This window comes from Phocoena phocoena, chromosome 13 (assembly GCF_963924675.1).
Source record: "Phocoena phocoena chromosome 13, mPhoPho1.1, whole genome shotgun sequence".
NCBI classification, from domain to species: Eukaryota; Metazoa; Chordata; class Mammalia; order Artiodactyla; family Phocoenidae; genus Phocoena; species Phocoena phocoena.
The window spans coordinates 55,259,979-55,283,398 of NC_089231.1; the positions used below are offsets into that span (position 1 = coordinate 55,259,979).

Sequence of the window (23,420 nt, forward strand, 5' to 3'; positions counted from 1 at the left end):
TAATACCAACAGTTCTCAAATATGTATTTCTTGTCAAGACTTTTTTCTTAAGATTGAAACATTGAATCAGGCTGGACTCCTTAAAGGGAAAAATCCATTCTGGCCATTTTAAACAGAAAAGGGTTTCATAAGGGGAGTTAGATGTGCTTAGATGATTATTGGAAGGGCTGAAGGAATGATCTTTAGGCTGAGTCTTGTAGAATGATGCCAGGGTATTCCAAACTGACCTTCTAGGGATGCTGCAACATCTACTGTAATCAGGTAGCTGGAGGACCACAGCTGGATCTGGAATTCAGAAACACAGTACCTTATCTCTGATCCAGGAGTTGGAAAAGTCTTGCTGCCACAATTGCTCCAACAATGGACACAGAATTTCTGGCCATTACTAGTGCTGTATCAGTGCTGATGCTTAAGCTGGAACCTGGATACTGGTCTTTCAGTACCTCGCATGGTAACAGAAAACTTTTAAGAAACCTCAGGAGATGGCCTTTGCCTCACTTTTCCCTTCTAAATCTTTGGCTAGTACATCTAATTGGTGAAACCTAATTTGCATCCACAAGCAAAAATTTAAGAGTCTGAGAAATAGATGTTTTTTGATTTCTTTCCATCCTCTGCAGCCCGGGAGGGGACAACATAAGGTGGTACAAATGGCAGCTGAATACCAATTGATCCTATCTAGCACACGCATTTCCAGTTTGAGTTAGATGTCCCTCTCCACGGGTTCTGTAAATAACTCCCTTTTGGTACATCTGAAATCAAATATCTATAAATGTTTCTTATTTTCTTCCCCTTTCCTCCAACTATTAACAGTATAGTAGTAACTGTAATCCTTCACCACATTTAATTCTTTTAAAATAATTCCTTTCATTTATCCTCTCTTGCACTCATTTCCACTGCTTGATTCAGCCTTTCCAGCCACATCCTTCATCATATGTTTAACATATATTCTAAACTACCTTGTATCCCTTATAGTCTCAAATCCTTCATGTTCTCATTGGTCTGGGATGTTTTTATTAAGTCATCTGCTGGGTGAATGTCACCCCATTTTTATTTTTTTAACTCTGTAGTTCTTGGCTTATAGATTTCTAATGGCACATTGTTTTATAATCATTTGTTTCTCATCTATTAGATGGAATTTGTAGGGAGGAAGGATGCTCTCTTTCTTTTATCTTGAACCCTATTTTCCTCATGCCCAAGTTGAGTCATAGGGCTTAGAAGGTGCTATCCAAATATTTGGATAATGAACCTGCATCATCAGTAAACCCAAGCTAATCTACTAACTCACACTGTATAAAATGTTACTTATATATTATGTATTGTAGCTATAATATTAGTAATTTACTGTGTAGGGATGCATTGGAATTGTATTGGAGGGTTGGTTTTTATTTTTTATTAAGAAAGTAATAATACACACTTACTAAAAAAAGAAAACCAGTTTCCTAGACATAATAGTTCAGTGTGTATCTTTATCCTTATACGTTTTTATGTGTACAACTTATATAGTATATATATATATATATATATACATGAAATTTTTAACATACAGACTCATAGTAAAAACTGAGACGTTTGTAATTCTTATCCTCAAACATTCCCCCACTCCCCACTCCCCACTTCCCTCTGAAAGTGGTCTGGGGCCCAGGATGATTTTACTCCCTTTTAAACAGAGTGCCTTTGGGCTAAGCCAGCTGGGTTCAGGCTGCATCCTAGTTTTCCTGAACTTGGAGGGCTGGCTGGGCATTGGTCCTGACCAAGTTAAGTGGTAGGTACCCCAAGCAAGGACTCATTCCACCTTAGGGTAAGTGTTCTCAATTTTGGGGTGCAGTTTTAAACTCAGTATTTATTTTTCTTTACCCTTTTCTTTATGATTTTCCAGTTCGTGTAGCATTATGGTTTAGCATTCTCCTTGATGTATGCCAGTTTAGCAATCTATGTAAAAGTTTCCCTCTCCTCACAGCATTGTTGTCACACACTCAGCTGGTTTGCAATTGGCCATTTTCCTCCAAAAGATTTTTGAAGCCTGTATTTGAAATTATCCAAGTGAATCACATTAAAGGTTGATGTAAATGTTATTTGTTAATTACAGTTAGGGTGCATGTAATGTGTTGTACTTTATGTTCACTCTTGTAGCCGTCTGATTCTGTTCACATTACAAATGATGATGAAAGATTTCTACATCATCTTATCTCAGAGGAGAAGGAAAAAGATAGCTTTACTGCTGTGGTTATCACAGGGGTACAACCAGAACACATACAGTACTTGAAAAATTATTTCCTTCTTTGGACGAGACAGTTAGCGTAAGTATTTACATTTGATTCAGGACATGTTTCTTCTTATCTTTTTTAAGATAGAAAATATTACAGACATATTGAAGCCTCTTGGCTGTCTGCTTTACTCCTATCCCATTTCCTTCCCTTCAGTACAGGAATCATTACTCTGATGTTAGCATTAAAATGGTTCTGTATTCTGTAAATAATGTACCGATCACTGGTAATGTATTGGTCATTACAAATACAAACATGAGGCCCATGCTTTTTGACAACTGTGATAACATTTAAAATAAACTTGAGTTCACCGATTCAGCTCATCACCCACAGATCCCCCTTTTGTGCTTTTGCTGTGTAGCGTGTATTATAATCTTCCATACCACACAGTTTACTTATATTTTTGTCTACCTTCTACCTTGGAATGTCTGTCGTTTTTTATGCACTGCTGTATCCCAGTGTTTCCTTTTACATAGTAGATGCTCAATAAAAGTTTACTGAATGAATGTATTGAGTCTATTAAAATAAAAAAAAAATCTGTATGTGACATGAGTAATACTGAAAATAAATCTTTGCGTACCTATTCCAGGAAAACTTTTAGGAAGTATATATTCCATTAGATCAAATCAGAAGTATATACATTTAATGGCTCTTACGTTTTTTCCTCTGTAGTTACACAGTATAGACCTTTGACTGGATTGTTTCCATAATTTGTATTAACCTGAATTAATTAGTCTTGCAAAATGGGTATACTGTACAAAATTCATGTTTTTAAAGAAAGTATCTTTTCTTATTTATTCAAAGGGCTGTTGTACTTACTTTGAGATTCTCTATTTTATACATATATATTAACAATTAAAATTTTTTATGGGGAAATTGATTTTAGGAATGCCTTTTTTCTTGAATATTGATGTTTATTGGCTCTGTAACACAAGAGTTTTAAATAGGACTTTGGAATGTTTCTTCTCTAAGAACATCTTTTATTAGTTATTTCATTATTTCTCTTAACTGAAGGAATTCAGTGTACATTAATGACATAATTATAACTTAACTCTTGCTTTTAAAAAGAATGATGTATAACTTTAACCATTCTTTGAAATAGACACTTGCTAAGCTATTTATAGCACTCTTTCTTAATGTATGGTTGTAAACTTATTGTTGACTATGATGTTAACACTTTTGAGATGTCTGAAGAAAGAAATCATGATTTTCAGTGATTTCCTTTTATCTTAGTAGTGTTTTAAACTAGGACAATTAATGTAATTTAAAAAAGTTAAAATTCATATGAAGGAATATTTTAAAATCCTGCTTGAGGAATAATTACACATGTGATACGGGATATGGGGAGGTGAATAATCTCCTCCAAATATAATCTTTTGAAACATTTGCCAAAATAAAATAACAAAGATTTCTGAAGTGGTGGTTTTTGATGGGATAATGTTGAATTTATTCGTTTTAGGAGTATTGGCATAAGATTGTTTCCGTGTCATAGGAGAAGAAAGATGAGAGTTACAGAATGATACTCTCATGTTGGGGACATAAGTTAAAGTTACTCAATCCTGATATACTCCCTGATATTTGAGTCCTTTGTAGAACATCCCTAACAAGTAGAATTATAGCCTCTTAACTTCTAGTTTTAGTTTTTTTGTTAAACTATACTTAAAGTATTTGGGCCTTAAAGTTGGAAAGACTTGGATTGAAGCGCCCCCAACTCTATAATTCTGTGACCTTAAGTAAATTAAATTATATACGTTTCTTGCATTCCAATTTCTATATAAAATGAAGGGTAATAATATCTGAATCTCAGGATTGTTTTTACCATTAAATGGTTTACTCTGTTTAAAAATGCTTCATATAGTGCTTGGCACCTAGTAAGTACTGCCAAATAGTAGTTATAGAATTTTTTTTGGTAGAAGATTAGATGAACTGTAATTTTATGTGATTTAAAAGTGTAAAGGTATTCTTCTATGTTTTAGGCATATTTATCATTACTATATTCATGGCCCAAAAGGGAATGAAAAACGTACATCAAAGGAAGTTGGACCTTTCAACAACATTGATATTGAAGTAAGATAAAATTCTTTCTTAAAGTATTGTGAATTATTAGGTATCTGTTCTAGTTCCAAGTTACTCTGGACAAGAAAACTCAGTCAGTAAATAGGCAACTTCTCTGTCCTTGTCTTTTACCAGAACACTTCCCTAATTTGATATGCAAGTAAAGAGATTATTCCTAGATGTATTTTTGTGGAACCTTTGTTTACTATAGTATATGGTTTTTCCTTTCTCTGTCTTCTGTAGAGATATGAGCTGTTACTGAATATCATGTCTCAAAAGCAGGGAAGAAAAGGAATAAATAGTTTCTCTTTTGTTCACAGAAGTCTTATAACGGTAAAGTAAGATTTAGAAGAAAAGAATATTTGAGTGTTGAGTTTTCAGTATCCTTGCCCACACGTCAGGAAGAATTTCATGTACATCTTTATCCCACTTCCTACCTCTAGCAGGAAACCTTGAATTAAATGTGCTCTTCACTTAATATATCCTTCACCTCTGCTTTGCTCTTTCTTTGCTTACTTTCAGTTTTTTGTAGTGTATTTTTTTTGAGATGCTACTTAGAGCTATTTAATCCAAGTAAAAATATATATGTATTTCAATAAGCTAGATGATTACTTGTACAAATAAAAGTAGTTTTTGCCTGTTCTGTTGTTGGATCATAGGTGAGAACAAAAGTAAAGTCACTATAGAATTTAATTGTTTTTGTTTTATTTTTATTTTAGATTTCTGTGTTTGAAAAGGGGAAGACACCTAAGATTATCAACCTAAGGGAAATACAAGATGACATGCAGACGTTGTATATAAATACAGCAGCCGATAGTTTTGAGTTCAAGGCTCATGTTGAAGGAGATGGTGTAGTGGAAGGGATTATCCGATATCACCCTTTTTTATATGATAGAGAAACGTATCCTGATGATCCATGCTTTCCATCAAGTATGTTAATCTGTTATCTTAGCTACAAAATGTGAAGTTGTGATTTAGGATAGTGATTTGTTTTCTTAACAATAATTCTTAGTTGGATTGTTGAGGTTAGATAACTTTAAAAACTTTTTTCCCTCATGCAAATCTTCAGTTATTAAAGTATTTATAATTTTTATAATTCTTAATTTTTGTGTATATTCATTTCCAGATGAATAAAGCAGTGGCTTTAAGAAAGATTATATATTCTTTTATCATAGATCTCTTCCTGAAGTGAATTTTTAGCTATGTACTGCATAGTAATCCTTTATATAGTCTCCATGTTGTCTTCCTGTTATCTTTGTAGGTATTTATAAAGTAGTTTTAAACTTTACTTAGTCATACTAGTTTTTTCTTTATGCTTTCTGATTTTTGCCTTGCTATAGAAAGGTATCTTATACCTCAAGATTATAAAAAAGATCCTGTGGGTTTTTTTCTTAATCATTTTATGTTTACATCTTTAACACATCTCTAATCTTTTTTGTGTGTGGGTTAACTTAATATTTTCCATGTGGGTTTTTAGTTTCCTAGCACCAATTATTGAACGTTATGATTTTTGTAATAGTTCAAATATCACTTTCATAATAATATAAAGTTCCCATAAGTGCATAGATCCGGATTTTTTACTATAAGGAATTGATCTAGTTTGTGTTTTTATTTATTTATTATAAATTTGTTTATTTATTTATGGCTGTGTTGGGTCTTTGTTGCTGTGAGTGGGGGCTACTCTTTGTTGCGGTGTGCAGGCTTCTCACTGCGGTGGCTTCTCTTGCTGTGGAGCACAGGCTCTAGGTGCGTGGGCTTCAGTAGTTGTGGCATGTGGGCTCAGTAGTTGTGGCTCGCAGGCTCTAGAGTGCAGGCTCGGTAGTTGTGGCTCACGGGCTTAGTTGCTCCGCGGCATGTGGGATCTTCCTGGACCAGGGCTCGAACCTATGTGCCCTGCATTGGCAGGTGGAGTGCCACCACTGTGGCAACCACTGTACCACCAGGGAAGTCCCTATTTTGTGTTTTTATACATGAGTAATGATACTCTCTTGTCCTTTATACTGTATATTGATATCTGTAGGGCAAGACACTATTCTTTTTAGAGAAAATTCTTAATGCTTAATCTTTTGCTCTTCTGGATAAACTTTGGAATCACTTTGTACTGTACTTTCACTTTAAAAAAATCCTAGTGGTATTATTGAGATTGCATTGAATTTTCATAGATTAACAATATTAAATTTTCTCATTCAGAATAATTCTTTAGTATAGCCTTAGTATTGTGGGTTTTGGAACCAGATTTCCTGATTTGAATCCTATCTTTGCCACTTTGTGTAAGCTTTGACAAAGTACCACCTGCCTCAGTATCTGTGAAGTTGGGGGGGTGATAATTCTTGCCTCATAGATGTGTTGTGAGGGTTGAATAAGAAACTGCTTCAAGTCCTCAGAATAGTGCCCGACTTTGTTTAGTAAGTGCTCATACATGTTATTACTCAGTGACCTTCCCTCCCGTGAAGTCTCTAGCATGTTTTTCATTTGCCATTTGTAATTTTTGCATGCTTATAGACAAAAAGATAAAGTTCTTCAAATGATGTCTTAAAATAATAGCCAGTAAGGTGAATGAGATCAGAGGGGTTCTCTAAGAGCAAGTGAAATGGTGTGATTGAAAGGAATATTTACTTGTGATGAACTTGTGAGGGTTTTTTTGGGAGAAGAAGGCTTTATTGGGGGTGGGGGGAATGACTTAATGCTAGAATAACTGAGGTATTACTATGTCAGGATCATAATGTTTGAATCTAATTTATCTAAATATATGAAAATGTATTACTAACAAACATAAAAATGTAGACAGTTGAGCTTTATAACATAGGTTATAATTCTAGCTGTATCATAAAGTAAACTTACATTCAGTGTTATTAATTTGTCCCAGCTAGGCAAACTTGCTGTTGCTCGATACTGTAGATTTTCCAGATGATTTTTATGTAAGTAAACTGGTTCTGACAGAGTTGTGAAGCTTGTGGTTTAGGTACAGGATTCAAGCTCCCATATTTATAAATAGGTTTTAAAGATTGCAGGCTCAGTAGCTACTATAGTACTCCTAACACAGATGGATTAGTATGTAATCAATTATTGACTTTGTAATGAGAAACACTATTGGCAGTGTGGAACCACTTTGAAAATCTGCCTTTTTGAGGGCAAACAGAATAAAGCCACCTTTAGATTTTATAGAATGCAATGTTAAAGATCATAAGATTTTTTGTTACCGTTTCTCTGAAGTAGCTTTAACATTTCACTTACAGAAATTGATTTCCCAGTGGTAAAAATTGCGTATACTTTATAGCAATAAACATTTTGTTCCAATATTCCTTTGTTCTAGAATTAAAAGATGAAGATGATGATGATGACTGTTTCATACTTGAGAAAGCAGCAAGAGGGAAAAGACCTATTTTTGAATGTTTTTGGAATGGACGACTAATACCATATACATCTGTTGAAGAGTAAGTTCTGATTTTTGCTGAAATTATATTGTTTTGTGATCTAATCTTTTTACTAACTAATACTTTGTTCTGTTCAAGCTTTGACTGGTGTACTCCTCCTAAGAAGAGAGGGCTTGCACCGATTGAGTGCTACAATAGGATATCTGGTGCATTATTCACTAATGACAAATTCCAGGTCAGCACAAATAAACTGACCTTTATGGATCTTGAGCTAAAATTGAAAGATAAGAACACCCTTTTTACAAGGATTTTAAATGGACAGGTATGGTTTTAAGTATAAAATTTTGAATATTTGCAAGTGTTCTATTTTAAGTACAACAAAAGTCACTAGTAGTGTAGATTTGTACTGACAATTTGCGTACTTTTCATTTTATTTAATCTGGAATATAAATTTTCATTCATGAGCATTTATGTGTTCACTCAAAAATTTCAAATTGATTAGATCTTGTTCAGGTAAAATTTACAGATCTTTTATCAGATCTTCATCAGTACCTTGACATAGTAAATAGAAGCTACAGAACCATGTCCATTTGATAAGAGCATATAAGAACAATTTTATCTAATACAAAAGCTGTGTTTATATATTAATAACCTAAATATGCAATTTTAATCTAATCTTGGGGGTGAAATTGAGGTAGAACTATGAAATACTTTGGGCTAAAAGGTGCTGTGAGATTGATCAGTATTAAAATCTACATTAATCAATAGAAAAAGAGTGATAAATTTTTTAAAAAGTAGGATAGAACTAGTGTACTTTTATTCTACCTAAGCACCTCAGAAACTTACTTGATGCTACTCTTTCAGTAGTTTAATGTTAAGTTGCCAAGAGATGGATGCATTTATTCTGAATTTAAAATTGCTTAAGCAATAACCACAATACATGACACACAGTATTTATAGTCAGTCATCCCTACAACATGTTGAAATTCATTTTGCTCTTAATAAAAGGATATTGAGTCTTATATACTTTTATCGAATACAAGGGCTGTACATTGAAATACAGCATAAAAATTTGGTAGGCGGACTGTCACATTCCTAGTTAATAATTTTAATATTCTTGTCAAGATGACAAAGTGATAACAGTAATTTGCTGATTCAGGAAGGAGTTGGTACCTGGGAACAGATTGGGGGAAGATTTCCTTGAAGATATATGCCATTTTTGAGTGTTTACAATGTACATGTTACTTCTTATTCAAATAACTTTTTAAAACCAAAAGTTTTTTTTTTAATGATTAACATACTGGCCCTTTGACTATAAGCTGCAAAAACTTAAGCTGAAATCAGTTTTAGTTTTGCCCCATTTTCATTTGGAAATGGTATATTGTGGAATAAGATATATAGGGGGAAATGAACTTCTATAACTTTATGCAAAGTCTTCTGTGAAAGCATGTTATGTAAAGATTATCTTCCCTACTCATTCTCCTAAAGATAGGCATTAAACAAGTATATAGCACCTTACGCTGGAATGTAAATCTCTATACTGTCTCCCATCAGGGTGAAGAATGATAAGCAATAGCACATTTTTTTCCTATATATTATTAGAAAACAATTTTTATTTTATGATTTATTTTCTGAATAAATATAGATATATAATACATAATTAAAAGGAAAGATGTGTTTTGCATAGCAATGATTGTCAACCTTTTTTTCACTATCACTTTATAATTTTTTACCTTTTCTCCCCCTAATCACTCCCCACAATGACATTTTAATACCATAGATATACCATACATATGTTTAAGTACTATATGTATTTAATTCTGTGGCTGATACATAAAAAGATATTTTTATTGCCCTATTTAGAATGTGCATCGTTCACAGTAAGAAGGCTTCCACTTACCCTTTTCACCTAATCAGCTAGTTCTCCTTATCCTAGGCAGCCAGTGTTTGTCATTTTTTGGTATATCCTAGGATTTAAAACAGGGAAGCAAATCTTTGTTGATATTGACCATTAAGACCTTGGACCCAAGGGTGTAGCAAAGATTTTTCTTTCTTTAGTAATGTCTTTGATAGAAATCTAAATTCATATGGGAGAAGGATCCAGCAAAATATTTTAGTCTTTTATTAGATTTTCTGGGGTGGGCAGGTATGTGAAAGGAAAAATGAAATGAATGAGAAGTGTCTGTGGTTGTATTTGTTTATTAGTAGCTATACTTCATAGAACATTTTAAAATTTTACAGGAGCAGCGAATGAAAATTGACAGAGAATTTGCTTTATGGCTGAAGGACTGTCATGAAAAGTATGACAAACAAATAAAATTTACACTTTTTAAAGGAATAATTACACGTCCTGATCTTCCTTCTAAAAAGCAGGGCCCCTGGGCGACTTATTCAGCAATAGAATGGGATGGAAAAATATACAAAGCAGGACAGCTGGTAAGTTTAACTTATTTTTAGATTTAATTTTTAGTAGAATTTGAAACTAAATTAGATGTATTAGAATTTATCAACAACCAAAAATAATATATTTACTCTTGGCTCCTCGGGAGCCAGAAAAGAACGAAAAGGCCAAACGGATTTTAATTACGTAATTTAACAGGACATTTTATAAAAAACTTGATTTTTGCCAAAGGCTCAATTAACAAGGTTTTTATTGTTTCTTGCACTAAACTTTACTCAAATGGAGAATTCCATTTTGTTTTTTTAATTGTGATATGGAGAAATTATTTTTCAGCAAATTTTTATTGAGTGCTGCTCGTGAGTTACTGTGCTATTGACTGCATTGTGGAGAATGCAGAGGTCTAGGGGATGTCCTTTGTCCTTCAGGCTGTTACAGCCTGAAAACAGAGATAACCTAAGCAGAATAATCATAGGTAAGAAGGGGGTAAGTGCTATGAAAAGAGAATGAATAGTGCTCATAGTTTAGGAGAGAATTTTCTGACTTCGGATTGGCCTCGGAGAAGAGGGTGAATCATGCAATTCTTTGTGCATGAAGTGGCATGTGTATGTAACTTGAAAGAGGTAAAGGCTCAGGTTTGCAGAGATAATTATGAAGGTAATAAATGCACAAATGTGACACTCTCATCATCATATATCGAAAGCTTTGGAATCAGATGCGGTCACCTCGAAGTAGTGCGTGTAGCTACAGCTTGCTTTTCCAACATTCAGAGGTTAGGAAAACAAAGAGGAGGAGCTGACAAAGGAGAATTGAAAGGGATAAGGTAGTGAGATAGAAGGAAACCAGGAGAATAAGGTATTTGTTAAGAGTTACAAGGAGGGAGTGATCAGTTTTGTCAAATTCTGTGTGGTAGTCAAGTGAAACGCTTTCTCAGAGAAGATAATCTGAGCACAGACGAAGACAGGTAAATGCAGGGAAACCGCAAGCAACAGAGTTGGGTTGCTGCAACCTATTGTGTGTGTGAGGAGAAATAGTTCAGAAATGAAATGAGGCTGGAAGGTAGGTTGGGTGTAAATTTTTGTTGTCCTTGTAGTTGGGAAGTTTTGAATTGGACTAATGGAAATTACCCTTAGATTTTTCAAGCTAAGTAAGGAGAAGAAATACATTATAGGCAAGTTTTGAGCTAATTTATTTGAAAGAAATGATAACTTTGTAAGTCACCGTTCACAGTCTGCAAGCAACATTTATGGGGGTTTGAGATAACTTGCCTTAATAATAATTGACTTGGAAGGCTTTGGGCATTTTAGACACATGCATAGCTATGACATTTTTGTATGAAGAAGCCACTGTGTCTTTTCAAAGACATGTTACAAATAAGTGGAGAACTTCACAAATATAACTTTATTAGAATATTAGAATGCTTTTTTTGTTAATTTTTCTAATGATAGATGCTGAGTTTTCCCCTTGCATAAAGTAGTTCTGTTAAGTAATTGTTAAACCTGTTTTTCTAAAAGTAAATATTAATACTAAATCCTTGTTTTAAAACTAAATATTAGGTCAAGACAATCAAGACACTTCCTCTCTTTTATGGAAGCATTGTAAAATTTTTTCTTTATGGTGATCATGATGGAGAAGTATATGCTACAGGAGGAGAGGTTCAAATTGCAATGGTAAGACCCCCAGATAACAAAAAGTATTTCTTCGAAGTCTCTTGGTACTACTTTCTTTTGCTTAATTGTTAAAATAAAGTTATGGTATTCTGTTTTGCCTCGTATTTGGCTTTTCCATTGGTTAAAGTAGTGGTAGCATGAATTTTTATGTTTCATATTTGATGTTTTTTAATAATCTATAGAACAACATCTGTGTGCCCAGTGTTTAATTAATGTTACATATATTATTGCTAGTTAACACAGTAATTTTGTAAAGTGCACATTTCATCCAAGGCCCACAAACATAAACATTGGAGCCAGACTTCTATCTCAAGAATGAAAAACTTCAAAACTAGAACTGGTTTTATCCTGATACTATGCTCTTGTTAAAATTTGAATGGCCTAAGGCCTATTTAATTAGGCCTAAGGAGTTTACATGAAAAATGGAAGTAAACACTGTGGTATAATGTAATAATAGCTATTATGATTTATATACTTAACTAGGGTAAAAATATGTTTCTTTGGAAGAAATGTTCTTGTTGCAGCTAAATTTAAATAGTTTTTTTTAAATGTTGGTGTAAATTTTATTTATTCAGGAACCTCAGGCACTGTATGATGAAATAAAAACTGTGCCAATTGCAAAGCTGGATAGGACAGTTGCTGAGAAAGCTGTGAAAAAATATGTAGAAGATGAAATGGCAAGGTAATTTACCTTTCAAGATGCATATGGTAAAAAAATAACAAGAAAAATCAAGAGGAATTGTCCTTTTAGCAGTTATTGAGTGTGTCGTTATGCTCTTCTATTTGGACACTTGTAGTCTTAGATGTGTGTATTGTGACAAACTTCTTGCTGTTAAAAAAAACCTGAGAGCTCTCTGTTACAAAAACAGAATCCTGTATTTCATAGAAAAATGAGGAAATCTTATATCTACAGTGTCACTGTTATCAGCACTATGATTAAGTTTGTTAAAGAAAAAAAAAAACTTTGGCCTACAGCTAGAAGAAAATGGTAGTAACTGCTGAGAGGTAAAGATTAGTACAAAAGAAGTAAAAGGAAATCGAAAAATAAAACGGTTTGTGGCTCTTGTATAGCTAATGATGTAGTCATTTTGATTTCTACTGAATCTCACTGGTAATTCTTTTATTTGTAGAGTTTATCCTGTCTCCCAAAGGTAGCTTGTACTATAAATGAATAGAAAAATCTCAAAAAAAAAAAGCACAGTTCCTGGCTGTTAACACCGGGAAATTTTGTCTTACTCTGTAGCCACAACAGTGGTTGAGGAGAAGGAAATGTTTACAGTATTAATCATACAGGATTTCAGATTTAACCTGTCAAAAAAAATTAGAAATAAATATTAAAATTTCTAGTAACTTTTATTTTTAAAAATAAGACCATAATTAACACAGTTCATGAATAATTAATATGCTGGTTTCATAATAGGCTCCCTGATAGATTGTCAGTAACTTGGCCTGAAGGAGATGAATTATTGCCAAATGAGATTAGGCCTGCTGGAACCCCCATTGGTATGTTTTTGGGTTTTTTGTGTGTGTGTGTTTGTTTTTAAATACTGAAAAAATGCTTTTCTTACATCTTACATTTCATAGTAAAAGACCATGAAAAATTAAAGTGCTGTGTGAAGACCTAGCAGATTCATCAGATTCTTTGGGTGTGACTCAGACATTCTTATTTTTAATTTTGGACTGATAGGTGCATTAAGAATTGAAATATTGAATAAAAAGGGGGAAGCAATGCAAAAGCTTCCAGGAACAAGTCATGGAGGGTCAAAGAAACTCCTGGTTGAGCTCAAAGTTATACTACACTGTAAGTATACAAACTAATTTGGATCTTTATTGTTGTTCTTAAATATATAACATATGTTTTAATATCTTTGTGTAATTATGAGCTAGCAATCTGATAGATAGTACATTTGTTTAAAGTTAGGAGTTTCAAAAGTGTGAATAATTCATATTAAAAAAATCAATTGTTTTCTGAGGGTTTTTTTTTTTACATTTTATTCTGAATTTTCCTATGTAGGTAGCTGTGGGCTAAAATAAAGATATGATGTGCATAAATGTAGTAGTTTGTACAATAGGAATTTTGATTGGATAATCCTTAAGATCCCTTCTAAATCAAAAATACTGTGTCTCTGAACCTATGGGCCAGAAGTACTTGTTTCAGATGAGAATCCTGGCCCACTCTTTGGTAAAGGAAAAGAACTGCGTATTATTGCTCATCTTGTATTTTCCTAACTTGAATCACCTTGTTTGTTAACTTGTCTGTTGTTTTTTGTGTTTTTTAACATCTTTATTGGCATATAATTGCTTTACTATGGTGTGTTAGTTTCTGCTTTATAACAAAGTGAATCAGCTATACATATACATATGTTCTCATATCTCTTCCCTCTTGCGTCTACCTCCCTCCCACCCTCCCTATCCCTCCCCTCTAGGTGGTCACAAAGCACGGAGCTGATGTCCCTGTGCTATGCGGCTGCTTCCCACTAGCTATCTATTTTACATTTGGTAGTGTATGTATGTCCATGCCACTCTCTCACTTTGTCCCAGCTTACCCTTCCCCCTCCCTGTGTACTCAAGTCCATTCTCTACATCTGTGTCTTTATTCCTGTCCTGCCCCTAGCTTCTTCAGAACCTTTTTTTTTTTCTTTTAAGATTCCATATATATGTGTTAGCATACGGTATTTGTTTTTCTTTCTGACTTATTACTTCACGCTGTATGACAGACTCTGGGTCCATCCACCTCACTACAAATAACTCAGTTTTGTTTCTTTTTATGGCTGAGTAATATTCCATTGTGTATATGTGCCACATCTTCTTTATCCATTCATCGGTCGATGGACACTTAGGTTGCTTCCGTGTCCTGGCTATTGTGAATACAGCTGCAATGAACATTTTGGTACATGACTCTTTTTGAATTACGGTTTTCTTTGTCAGTTGTTTTTGTCTTGACTGCCTGAAAGTATTTTCAATTTATATTTTCAATAATTGTTCTATCACTATATATTGCATGTCTGTCCATGGATTTTAAAGATGTTTTATTCACTATGCGTTTATTTCCAACATTTATAAACTAGTCAATGGTCATGTATACTTTCATTGTATAAATGTCTTACTAGCCTCGGCAGCATTGAACAGTTTGACTAATTTTACTGCAGTACTCTTATTTTTGGCCTCTGTGACACTCTATTTTATATTTCTCCAACTTTTTTTGTTGGCTTAAAACAACATATGTTTATTATCTTACAGTTCTCTAGGTCATCCGTCCCAGGTGGACTTCACTGTGCTAAAATCAAAGTGTCAGCAGGATAGTGTTCCTTCTGGAGGTTCTAGGGAAGGCTCGCCTTTTCCACTTCTAGAAGCCACCCACATTCCTTGGCTTGTGGCCCTTTCCATCTTCAGAGCCAGCAGTGTAGCATCTTCCAGCCTCTCTGTGACTCTGACCCTCCTGCCTCTGTCTTATTTAAAAACAAAAACAAAAATACACACAGGCATACCTCATTTAATTGTGCTTTGCTTTATTGCCATTTGCAGATACTGCATTTTTTTACAGATTGAAGGTTTATGGAAACTCTGTGTTGAGCAAGTCTATTAATGCCATTTTCCCAATGGTATTTGCTCACTTAATGTCTCTGTGTCACATTTTGGTCATTCTGGCAACATTTCAAACTTTTTCATTATTTGTTACGGTGATCTGTGATTAGTGATATTTGATGTTATTACTACGACTTGCTGAAGGCTCAGATGAAGGTTAGCATTTTTTAGCAATAAAATACTTTTTAATTGAGATACGAACATTTTATTTTTTTAAAGAAATAATGCTCTTGCACACTCAGTAGACTACAGTATAGTATAAACATAACTTTTATATGCACTGGGAAACGAAAAAATTTATGTGATTTGCTTTATTGCGATACTTGTTTTGTTGTGGTGGTCTGAAGCCAAACCTGCAATATCTCTAAGGTCTGCCTGTATATATATATTTTTTTTAATTAGAAGATTTTTTTTTGTTAAAGTATATATAATTCAATTATTTTTTAAATGTACACTTTACTGTAGAGTGTTTCACATATTTGTTTCTTTGGAATGTCATTTAACTTGTTCCATTGTTTGATCTATTTCCTGAGGACTGGAAATTACCCCAAAAGCTTAAACAGATTTAGGTTCACCATTTTTTCCCCCCTAAAGCAAGAATCCATACTCCATAGCGAACCTGTGTTTCTTAGGGTATTACCTCAAGAGGCATTTGATGAGTGTAATTAATTGTCCTACTTTTAGTGCTGCTAAAATGGATTATTGAATTCACTTGGCTAATATGATTATAAAGTTCTCCTTTCATCCGTGATGTAATGGTTTCATCCATTAATGATTTTTGCTTAGTTATTTGGTATGCAAAATGGTGATCCCCTCATTCTTTTATTTCTTCCTAATTTATTATCCCAGTTTATTATCCTTCCTAGTTTATTTGTTAGTAATAAATTTCAGTTAGGGTCATTGGTTTACTCTGAAACACAGCTTTTATAGGAAAGGCAGTATAAAGGCTTAATCCTTTTTCTTTAATTGCAAATTACCAGTCAGGAATTGGTACAGTACTGTGGTGCTCAGAGGCTGTTTTTTTTGATTTTCATAAACGTGTTTTTCTGAATGTATGGGGTTTTATAGATTTGACATGCTTCCTTGATTTTGATGTGCCTTCATGTTTGCTCCTCTGTCCTCTTGATAAGACCCTTTTTTGTCTTTGATTTGAGCTTTCTTGCTTTCTGGCTCAAGACATCCTAGAATCTTCTTGTACATGTTTACCCTAAACCTCGATACACCCATTACTCTTTTTTTAACATCTTTAATGGAGTATAATTGCTTTAGTGGTGTGTTAGTTTCTGCTTTATAACAAAGTAAATCAGCTATACATATACATATATCCCCATATCTCCTCCCTCTTATGTCTCCCTCCCACCCTCCTTATCCCACCCCTCTAAGTGGTCACAAAGCACCGAGCTGATCTCCCTGTGCTGTGTGGCTGCTTCCCACTAGCTATCAGTTTTACATTTGGTAGTGTATATATGTACATGCTACTCTCTTTGTCCCAGCTCCTTTCAGTGGGGAATGGCATTTAGAGGCCTGAGTGTTAGGATTGCTCATGGCCACTGGGCGAAATTGTTTCTAAGCCTTTTCGATTGATAGCTAAACATGAATATTTTTGGAAAAGAAAAAAAATGAATTCATATCGATATTCTGAGTTTTTATTTAACCACTTTGATTTCATTTCTTTTATGTTGAAAATCTTGATTCTTAACAACATTAACAGTTAGTTACTGCTTTATCCTATAATATAGTTTCAAAATAGTGATACTTATAAAATTACTAATAGTACTATTAGATTAAATTTGACTTCTTTGAAGCGCTATTTGTCCTTAAAGTTATATATTCTAAAGTTGAAGTCAGTTGAAATAATTAAAAAAAAAATTTTAATATGGTCATATCGCCTACCTACATTTTGGTTTTGCTTATGAATTGCTTTATTTTAATTCTATTTTGGTAATATTTTAAGTCATGTAATTCCAAAGTCAAAAATAAATAACAAGGAATATTTCAGAGAAGTGATATCATCCTTCTATTTGTTTTCTTTCTTCTACTTTAGGTCTTGCTTTTTACTCTTAATAGAGCACTAGGTCTTAGAGATTACTCTATGTAAATAAAGTATGCTATTTTCCTCTTGAAGAAAACTTTTAAAGAAATGATTTTCAATATCAAAAGAAAATTATTTCTATATTCTTTTGTTTGTGCCAGTTAAGCTTATTTACAGATACATTTTTAAGAATAGAACTAAAGGAATTTTAATCAGCTGAATGAATAAATTTTCATTATGCTATTGACTTGAATAGGATAGCTTTAGATTTTTCGAGGTTTCAAAACTACCTTAAAAAATGTATAGCAGGTAGACATTTGATGCCAGTGTGACATTTCTTATTCATGTTCTATATTTAATTTCTCAAAATATAAAATTTTTTTCTTTTATTAAGCTCCAAATGGAAATAAAGAAATCATTTCACATATTAGTCAACATGGAGGAAAATGGCCTTACTGGTTTAAAAAAATGGGTGAGTTGTTATTCTGAATGTTAAAAATTCTATCAGTATTACATTTACTTGAATTTTAATTTCTTCTTAATTTGTCCAGAAAATATTCAAAAGTTGGGGAATTATACATTGAAATTACAAGTTGTACTGAATGAAAGTAATGCAGACACTTATGCAGGAAGACCACTACCATCTAAAGCAATTAAATTTTCTGTCAAAGGTAAGCAAAACACCAATATGTAACTCTGTATGCTAAAGGTGGCATTTTAAATCAAGAGGAAAACAGGTAATTTAATAAAAGGTGTTTGACCAATTGTATAACCATCTTGGTCTTAGAATGGCTTTATAATTCTGCTTGGTAATCATATTCCTTATAAACTTTTGAAAGCATCATTGTTTTCTAGCTTCCCTTGTTACTGGTAGAGTCTAAAGTTATTCTGATTCCTAACTTTTGCATGTTAAACACCCTCCACTCCCAGTCCAACCGCCCCTATCCTCCCTCTTCTGCAATCCCCAGAAGTTTGGATAATTTTTTTGTGTGTGTGGGGGTTCCCAATTTCTGAAATTTTAAATTCTAGGGATTTTTCTTGAGTTACTTTGATTTCCTACTCTGTTTTTTCTTTCAACATCTAGTGTTAAGACGTTGGACCTCTTGACTGGTGTACTAATACTGTTTTTTCTGCTTTACATCTCTTGGTTTTATTTCTGTACTTTACAAGAGACTTCTTTAACATGATGTTCGACACTTGCTATTGAATTTTTCCTTTCTGCTATAATTTTTTTAGTTTCTGAAATATTCTCCGGTTATTCCCTTTTCAAAGTATTTTCTCCAACTTCATGGATTCAGTATCTATTAATTCTCTGAGGCTATTAATAATAGTGGCATTTTTTCTTGACGCTTTCAGACTTTGTTCATAGCTTGTTTCCTCCATGTTGCCTTTTTTCACGTCTGCTCTGGGTCCTTTCTATTAGATGCTCTCTTACATTATTAGTTATTTGCACACAGTTAAGAATAGAACATTCGAGAGTGTTTATATCATTTGGGGAGATTATGATAAGAGAATTCTAGATTTTTTTCTCTTTGGCTGTTCAGATTTCCCAGAGTGGAGTGTAAACACCTGGGTGCCAGCATTTAACATGTTTATTGGAGTATAATTGCTTTACAGTGGTGTGTTAGTTTCTGCTGTATAACAAAGTGAATCAGCTGTATGTATACATATATCCTCATATCTCCTCCCTCTTGCGTCTCCCTCCCACCCTCCCTATCCCACCCGTCTAGGTGGACACAAAGCACTGAGCTGATCTCCCTGCGCTATGTGGCTGCTTCCCACTAGCTATCTATTTTACATTTGGTAGTGTATATATGTCCATGCCACTCTCTCACTTTGTCCCAGCTTACCCTTCCCCCTCCCCGTGTACTGAAGTCTATTCTCTATGTCTGTGTCTTTATTCTTGTCCTGCCCCGAGCTTCTTCAGAACCTTTTTTTTTTTTTAAGTTTCCATTTATATGTGTTAGCATACGGTATTTGTTTTTCTCTTTCTGACTTACTTCACTCTGTATGACAGACTCTAGGTCCATCCACCTCACTACAAATAACTCAATTTTGTTTCTTTTTATGGCTGAGTAATATTCCATTGTATATATGTACACATCTTCTTTATCCATCATCTGTTGGTGGACACTTAGGTTGCTTCCATGTCCTGGCTATTGTAAATAGAGCTGCAGTGAGCATTGTGGTACGTGACTCTTTTTGAATTATGGTTTTCTCAGGGTATATGCCCAGGAGTGGGATTGCTCATGTTCAGTATTGATCTTTCACTTGATTTTCCTATTTTCAGTAAACTGTAATGCTTTCAGTAGTGCTGTGTCCCTTACTCCTTGGACCAACTCTTAACCTTTCCTGGAGAAGAAACCTTCCAGATATTGCTGAAGATGAGGAAGGCAGTTGACTGGCTCTGTGTGTTGAGGGGTGGGGATCTGAGGAACTGTTTCTCAAACAAACTTGAACAAGTCTTCCTTTTTTATTTCAATTTCACTCCTACTTGATAGAGCCATTCTTGAGACTTTTGAGTGTTATATAGTGTGAATTAAATTGGCTCCCTGCTTGCTTTGTTGATGATTGAGGATTTGATTTCTTGAATCTTTCTGCTAAGTCAGTTATACTTGCCCATATATTCTCCAGCTTTCAAATTCTGTTACTGTTGTCTTTTTTCTTGTTCATTGTTTTTGTAGGTTTAGGCCTCTTTAAAAAAACTCTCTGTAGTGCCACATTTTTATGGGGTTTTAGAGAGCTGATTTAAGTGCCTGTGATTACCTTGCCTTCTCTAATCAGACAACCACCTTGGGGAGTGTTCCTTTTTGTACATACAGATCTATCATGTTCTTTAAATACACCTGTGGAACATTCTACAGTATGGACATGCTGTAGTTTAGCAGTTTTCTTTGATGAACATTTCAGGTGTTTCCAAGTTTTTGGCTGTTACAAATCACATTCCTATATGGAAAAAAATTATGATGCTTTGTGTACAAGTGCTTGAATATCTCTAGAGTGGATACCAAGAAGTAGAATTGCCAAGCTGCAGTGTGTGTGCTTTAACATTTTATACATATTTACTGTCAGGTTGCCCTCCCAAAAGGTTTTGTACCCTCATCAACAGACTGAGGGTTCCTGTTTCCCTATGCTCATTCCTGGCTAACCTGTATTATAATATTTAGCCTAGTTGGTGGTTACATTATTTAATTATTAGGTTGTGTACCTCTTCTAGCCTTTATTGGATATTGTCATCTGTGAAAGCCTGTTCCTTTACTATGCCTATTTCATTTTATTTTTAATTTTTTAAAATTTATTTTATTTACTTTTGGCTGTGCTGGGTCTTTGCTGCTGCTGTGCACGGGCTTTCTCTAGTTGCACGGAGCGAGGGCTACTCTTCATTGTGGTGCGCAGGCTTCTCACTGCAGTTGCTTCTCTTGTTGTGGAGCACGGGCTCTAGGCGTGCCGGCTTCAGTAGTTGTGACACTTGGACTCAGCGGTCATGGCTCACAGGCTCTAGAGTGCAGGCTCAGTAGTTGTGGTGCATGGGCTTAGTTGCTCTGCGGCATGTGGGATCTTCCCAGACCAGGGATCAATCCCGTGTCCCCTGCATTGGCAGGCGGATTCTTAACCAGTGTGCCACCAGGGAAGTGCCTACTATGCCTATTTTAATAGTGTAAAGCTGTAGTTCTCAAATTTAAGTTTTACCTGAACCACCTGCTGGGCTTACTAAACTGCAGACTGGTGGGCCTCACTCCTGGAGTTTCTGACTCAGTAGGATGATGTGAGCCCTCGAATTGGCATTTCTATTAATTTCCCAGGGGATGACTTGAAACTATTATCTTTATAGGAAGTTTTAATGTATTGTGGATTTTAATCCTTTATTGCATACGTTGCAAGTATTTTCTCATATAGAGCTTCTCTGTTAACTTTGTATCTAATAAAATATTTTGAACTTTATCAAATACATCGTTGTATAGCTGTTGAGTATTGTGTTTTGCCTTAGTTTTTCCTATGATAAAATTATAAACATATTCCTTTATTATATTCGAAAATTTCATAGTTTAAAAACACATTTATCTCTATCTCTAGACTTTTATACATGGTGTGAGATAAAGTTGTAACTTTATTATTTTCAGAGGTGGATTATAGATACAATTTATATAAACTTTGCACAGATTTAAAATGCCATCTTTATTGTAGTCTAATCTTCCATGTATATAATGGATGTTTCTACCTACAGTGAATCTTCTGACCGATGAATTTTCTTTTCATGTTTATTTTTTTTTATTAAGAGGGTAAACCAGAGAAATTTTTATGTGGTCTTTTGGATCTTCCTTTTCGTGTTGGAGTCCCATTCAATATCCCTCTGCAGTTTCAGGATGAATTTGGTCATACTAGTCAACTATCAACTGATATTCAGCCAGTTTTTGAAGCAAGGTAATCTGAGTTTTCATATTTGCTAAGTATTCACTTTTTTCTTTTTTTAGCTTAAATTATTTATGTTCGGTTAACTTCAGATTTATTATTTAAAATGCTTAGTGGATATTTTATGATATCTGGGGGATTTGTTTAGTCCCAGTCTATTCTCTGTGGCTGTAGTGTCATACATACATTACCTCAATAAAGTTTGTTTTGACTGAATTTACTGTTACAGTTGTTTGGGTGAGACTGATATAGTTCTGTCTTAGTCCATTTCTTTTTGCAAGTATAATATGACTTCTCCTGGCAATTTTATAAACCATACCATGTTTATTTTGTTGTTTACTTAGAAATTATGGCCATTTAAACTTAGTGGTTACCTACTGGTAGGTTTTTAACCTGCTAATAAAATTTATTTTGGTTTGCTTTTAAAACCATAGCAATAAAGTTTACACTTTCCATGGAAATTTGGTCCTTCCTTAGAATTTGCCTTTACTTAATAGCTCTATAGAGTGACATGATTGGCTTATATTAAAAAATAGCCCTGAAAAACAATGTGTCCAGTTATATAATTGAGGATGTTCATTGTTTTCCATTACCTTTTTTTGAGGTGCCTAGGAAGAATTCTTGTTTTCCAAATTTCTGCCAAATTTGTCGTTTTTGGAGACACTGGTTTTTTTTTTGGCTGCGCTGCGAGGCATGCAGGATCATACCTTAACCAGGGATTGAACCCCGTGCCCCCTGCAGCGGGAGCGCAGTTTTAACCACTAGACTGCCGGGGAAGTCCCTGGGCCCACGTTTTAATGTATGCTTTTGCTATCGCTGTGTACTTTTTTCCCCTGTTGTTGTAATTGTTCACTCTTTTAATCATTTGACTACGTACTGTATTCCAGGCATTTGCCAGCTGGAGATACAGAAGTGAATAAGAGCATAGTATTTGCCTTCTAGAAGCTCACAGACTAGTTTAGTGTCCAGATTTATACCATGGTTAAGTTCCTGAAAAACAAAACAGTTACAAAAAATATTGAAAATGAGTTGCAAAAAGTGATTTTGACATACTATATTCATTTGAATATTAAACCATAATGGAAGAGTTGAATACTTAAGCATCTATGTGCTTAATAAGAAACACTAAAAGTAATGTCTAGTCACAAATGGAAAATATTTGTGCATTAGTTGACCCCTGTTTTCAATTAAACTTCCTTCTTATCCTTGATAGGACATTCTTACACACAAAGTCTCTATCACACATACATACTGGTAATTAAGATTTGGGGCTTAAAAAAAAATCTTGGTGGCCTGGCTATGTGAATTTACCTTCAGTAAATTTGTTTGTTTTTTTCTCAGTGTTAACTAAATTAAACAAAAAATCATTCACACATATAGCCTAAAGAATCAAATCGTTGGATGAGGTTTATATAAAAAAAGAGTAATTCCTCTGCCCTCTCCACCCCACCCACAATCGACTTCTCAGAACCACTTTCAGCTTTCTTACTTGAATGTTTTGGTACCTATTGCACATATCTAAGTAACTTTATATTGTTACTTCTTGATTCTTCAGTTTTAAGCATTATCTCTTGACTTATGGAAGATGAGGACACACTCTCTTGTTGCCACTTACATTACAAATAAACCTCC

The 23,420-nt window shown here is 34.2% G+C and overlaps 1 protein-coding gene across 1 annotated transcript in view; it reads left to right on the forward strand.

Annotated features, from left to right (window-relative positions):
* SMCHD1 (structural maintenance of chromosomes flexible hinge domain containing 1) overlaps positions 1-23,420 on the forward strand; it is a 129,076-nt gene that overhangs the window by 34,632 nt on the left and 71,024 nt on the right. Inside the window, exons 8-20 of the mRNA XM_065889575.1 lie at positions 2,131-2,297; positions 4,241-4,331; positions 5,039-5,249; positions 7,633-7,753; positions 7,832-8,015; positions 9,935-10,129; positions 11,648-11,761; positions 12,337-12,443; positions 13,182-13,264; positions 13,449-13,562; positions 17,773-17,850; positions 17,930-18,049; positions 21,656-21,800. Of these exons, the coding sequence (XP_065745647.1) occupies positions 2,131-2,297; positions 4,241-4,331; positions 5,039-5,249; positions 7,633-7,753; positions 7,832-8,015; positions 9,935-10,129; positions 11,648-11,761; positions 12,337-12,443; positions 13,182-13,264; positions 13,449-13,562; positions 17,773-17,850; positions 17,930-18,049; positions 21,656-21,800 (1,730 nt within the window). The remainder of the gene's footprint in view (positions 1-2,130; positions 2,298-4,240; positions 4,332-5,038; positions 5,250-7,632; positions 7,754-7,831; positions 8,016-9,934; positions 10,130-11,647; positions 11,762-12,336; positions 12,444-13,181; positions 13,265-13,448; positions 13,563-17,772; positions 17,851-17,929; positions 18,050-21,655; positions 21,801-23,420) is intronic.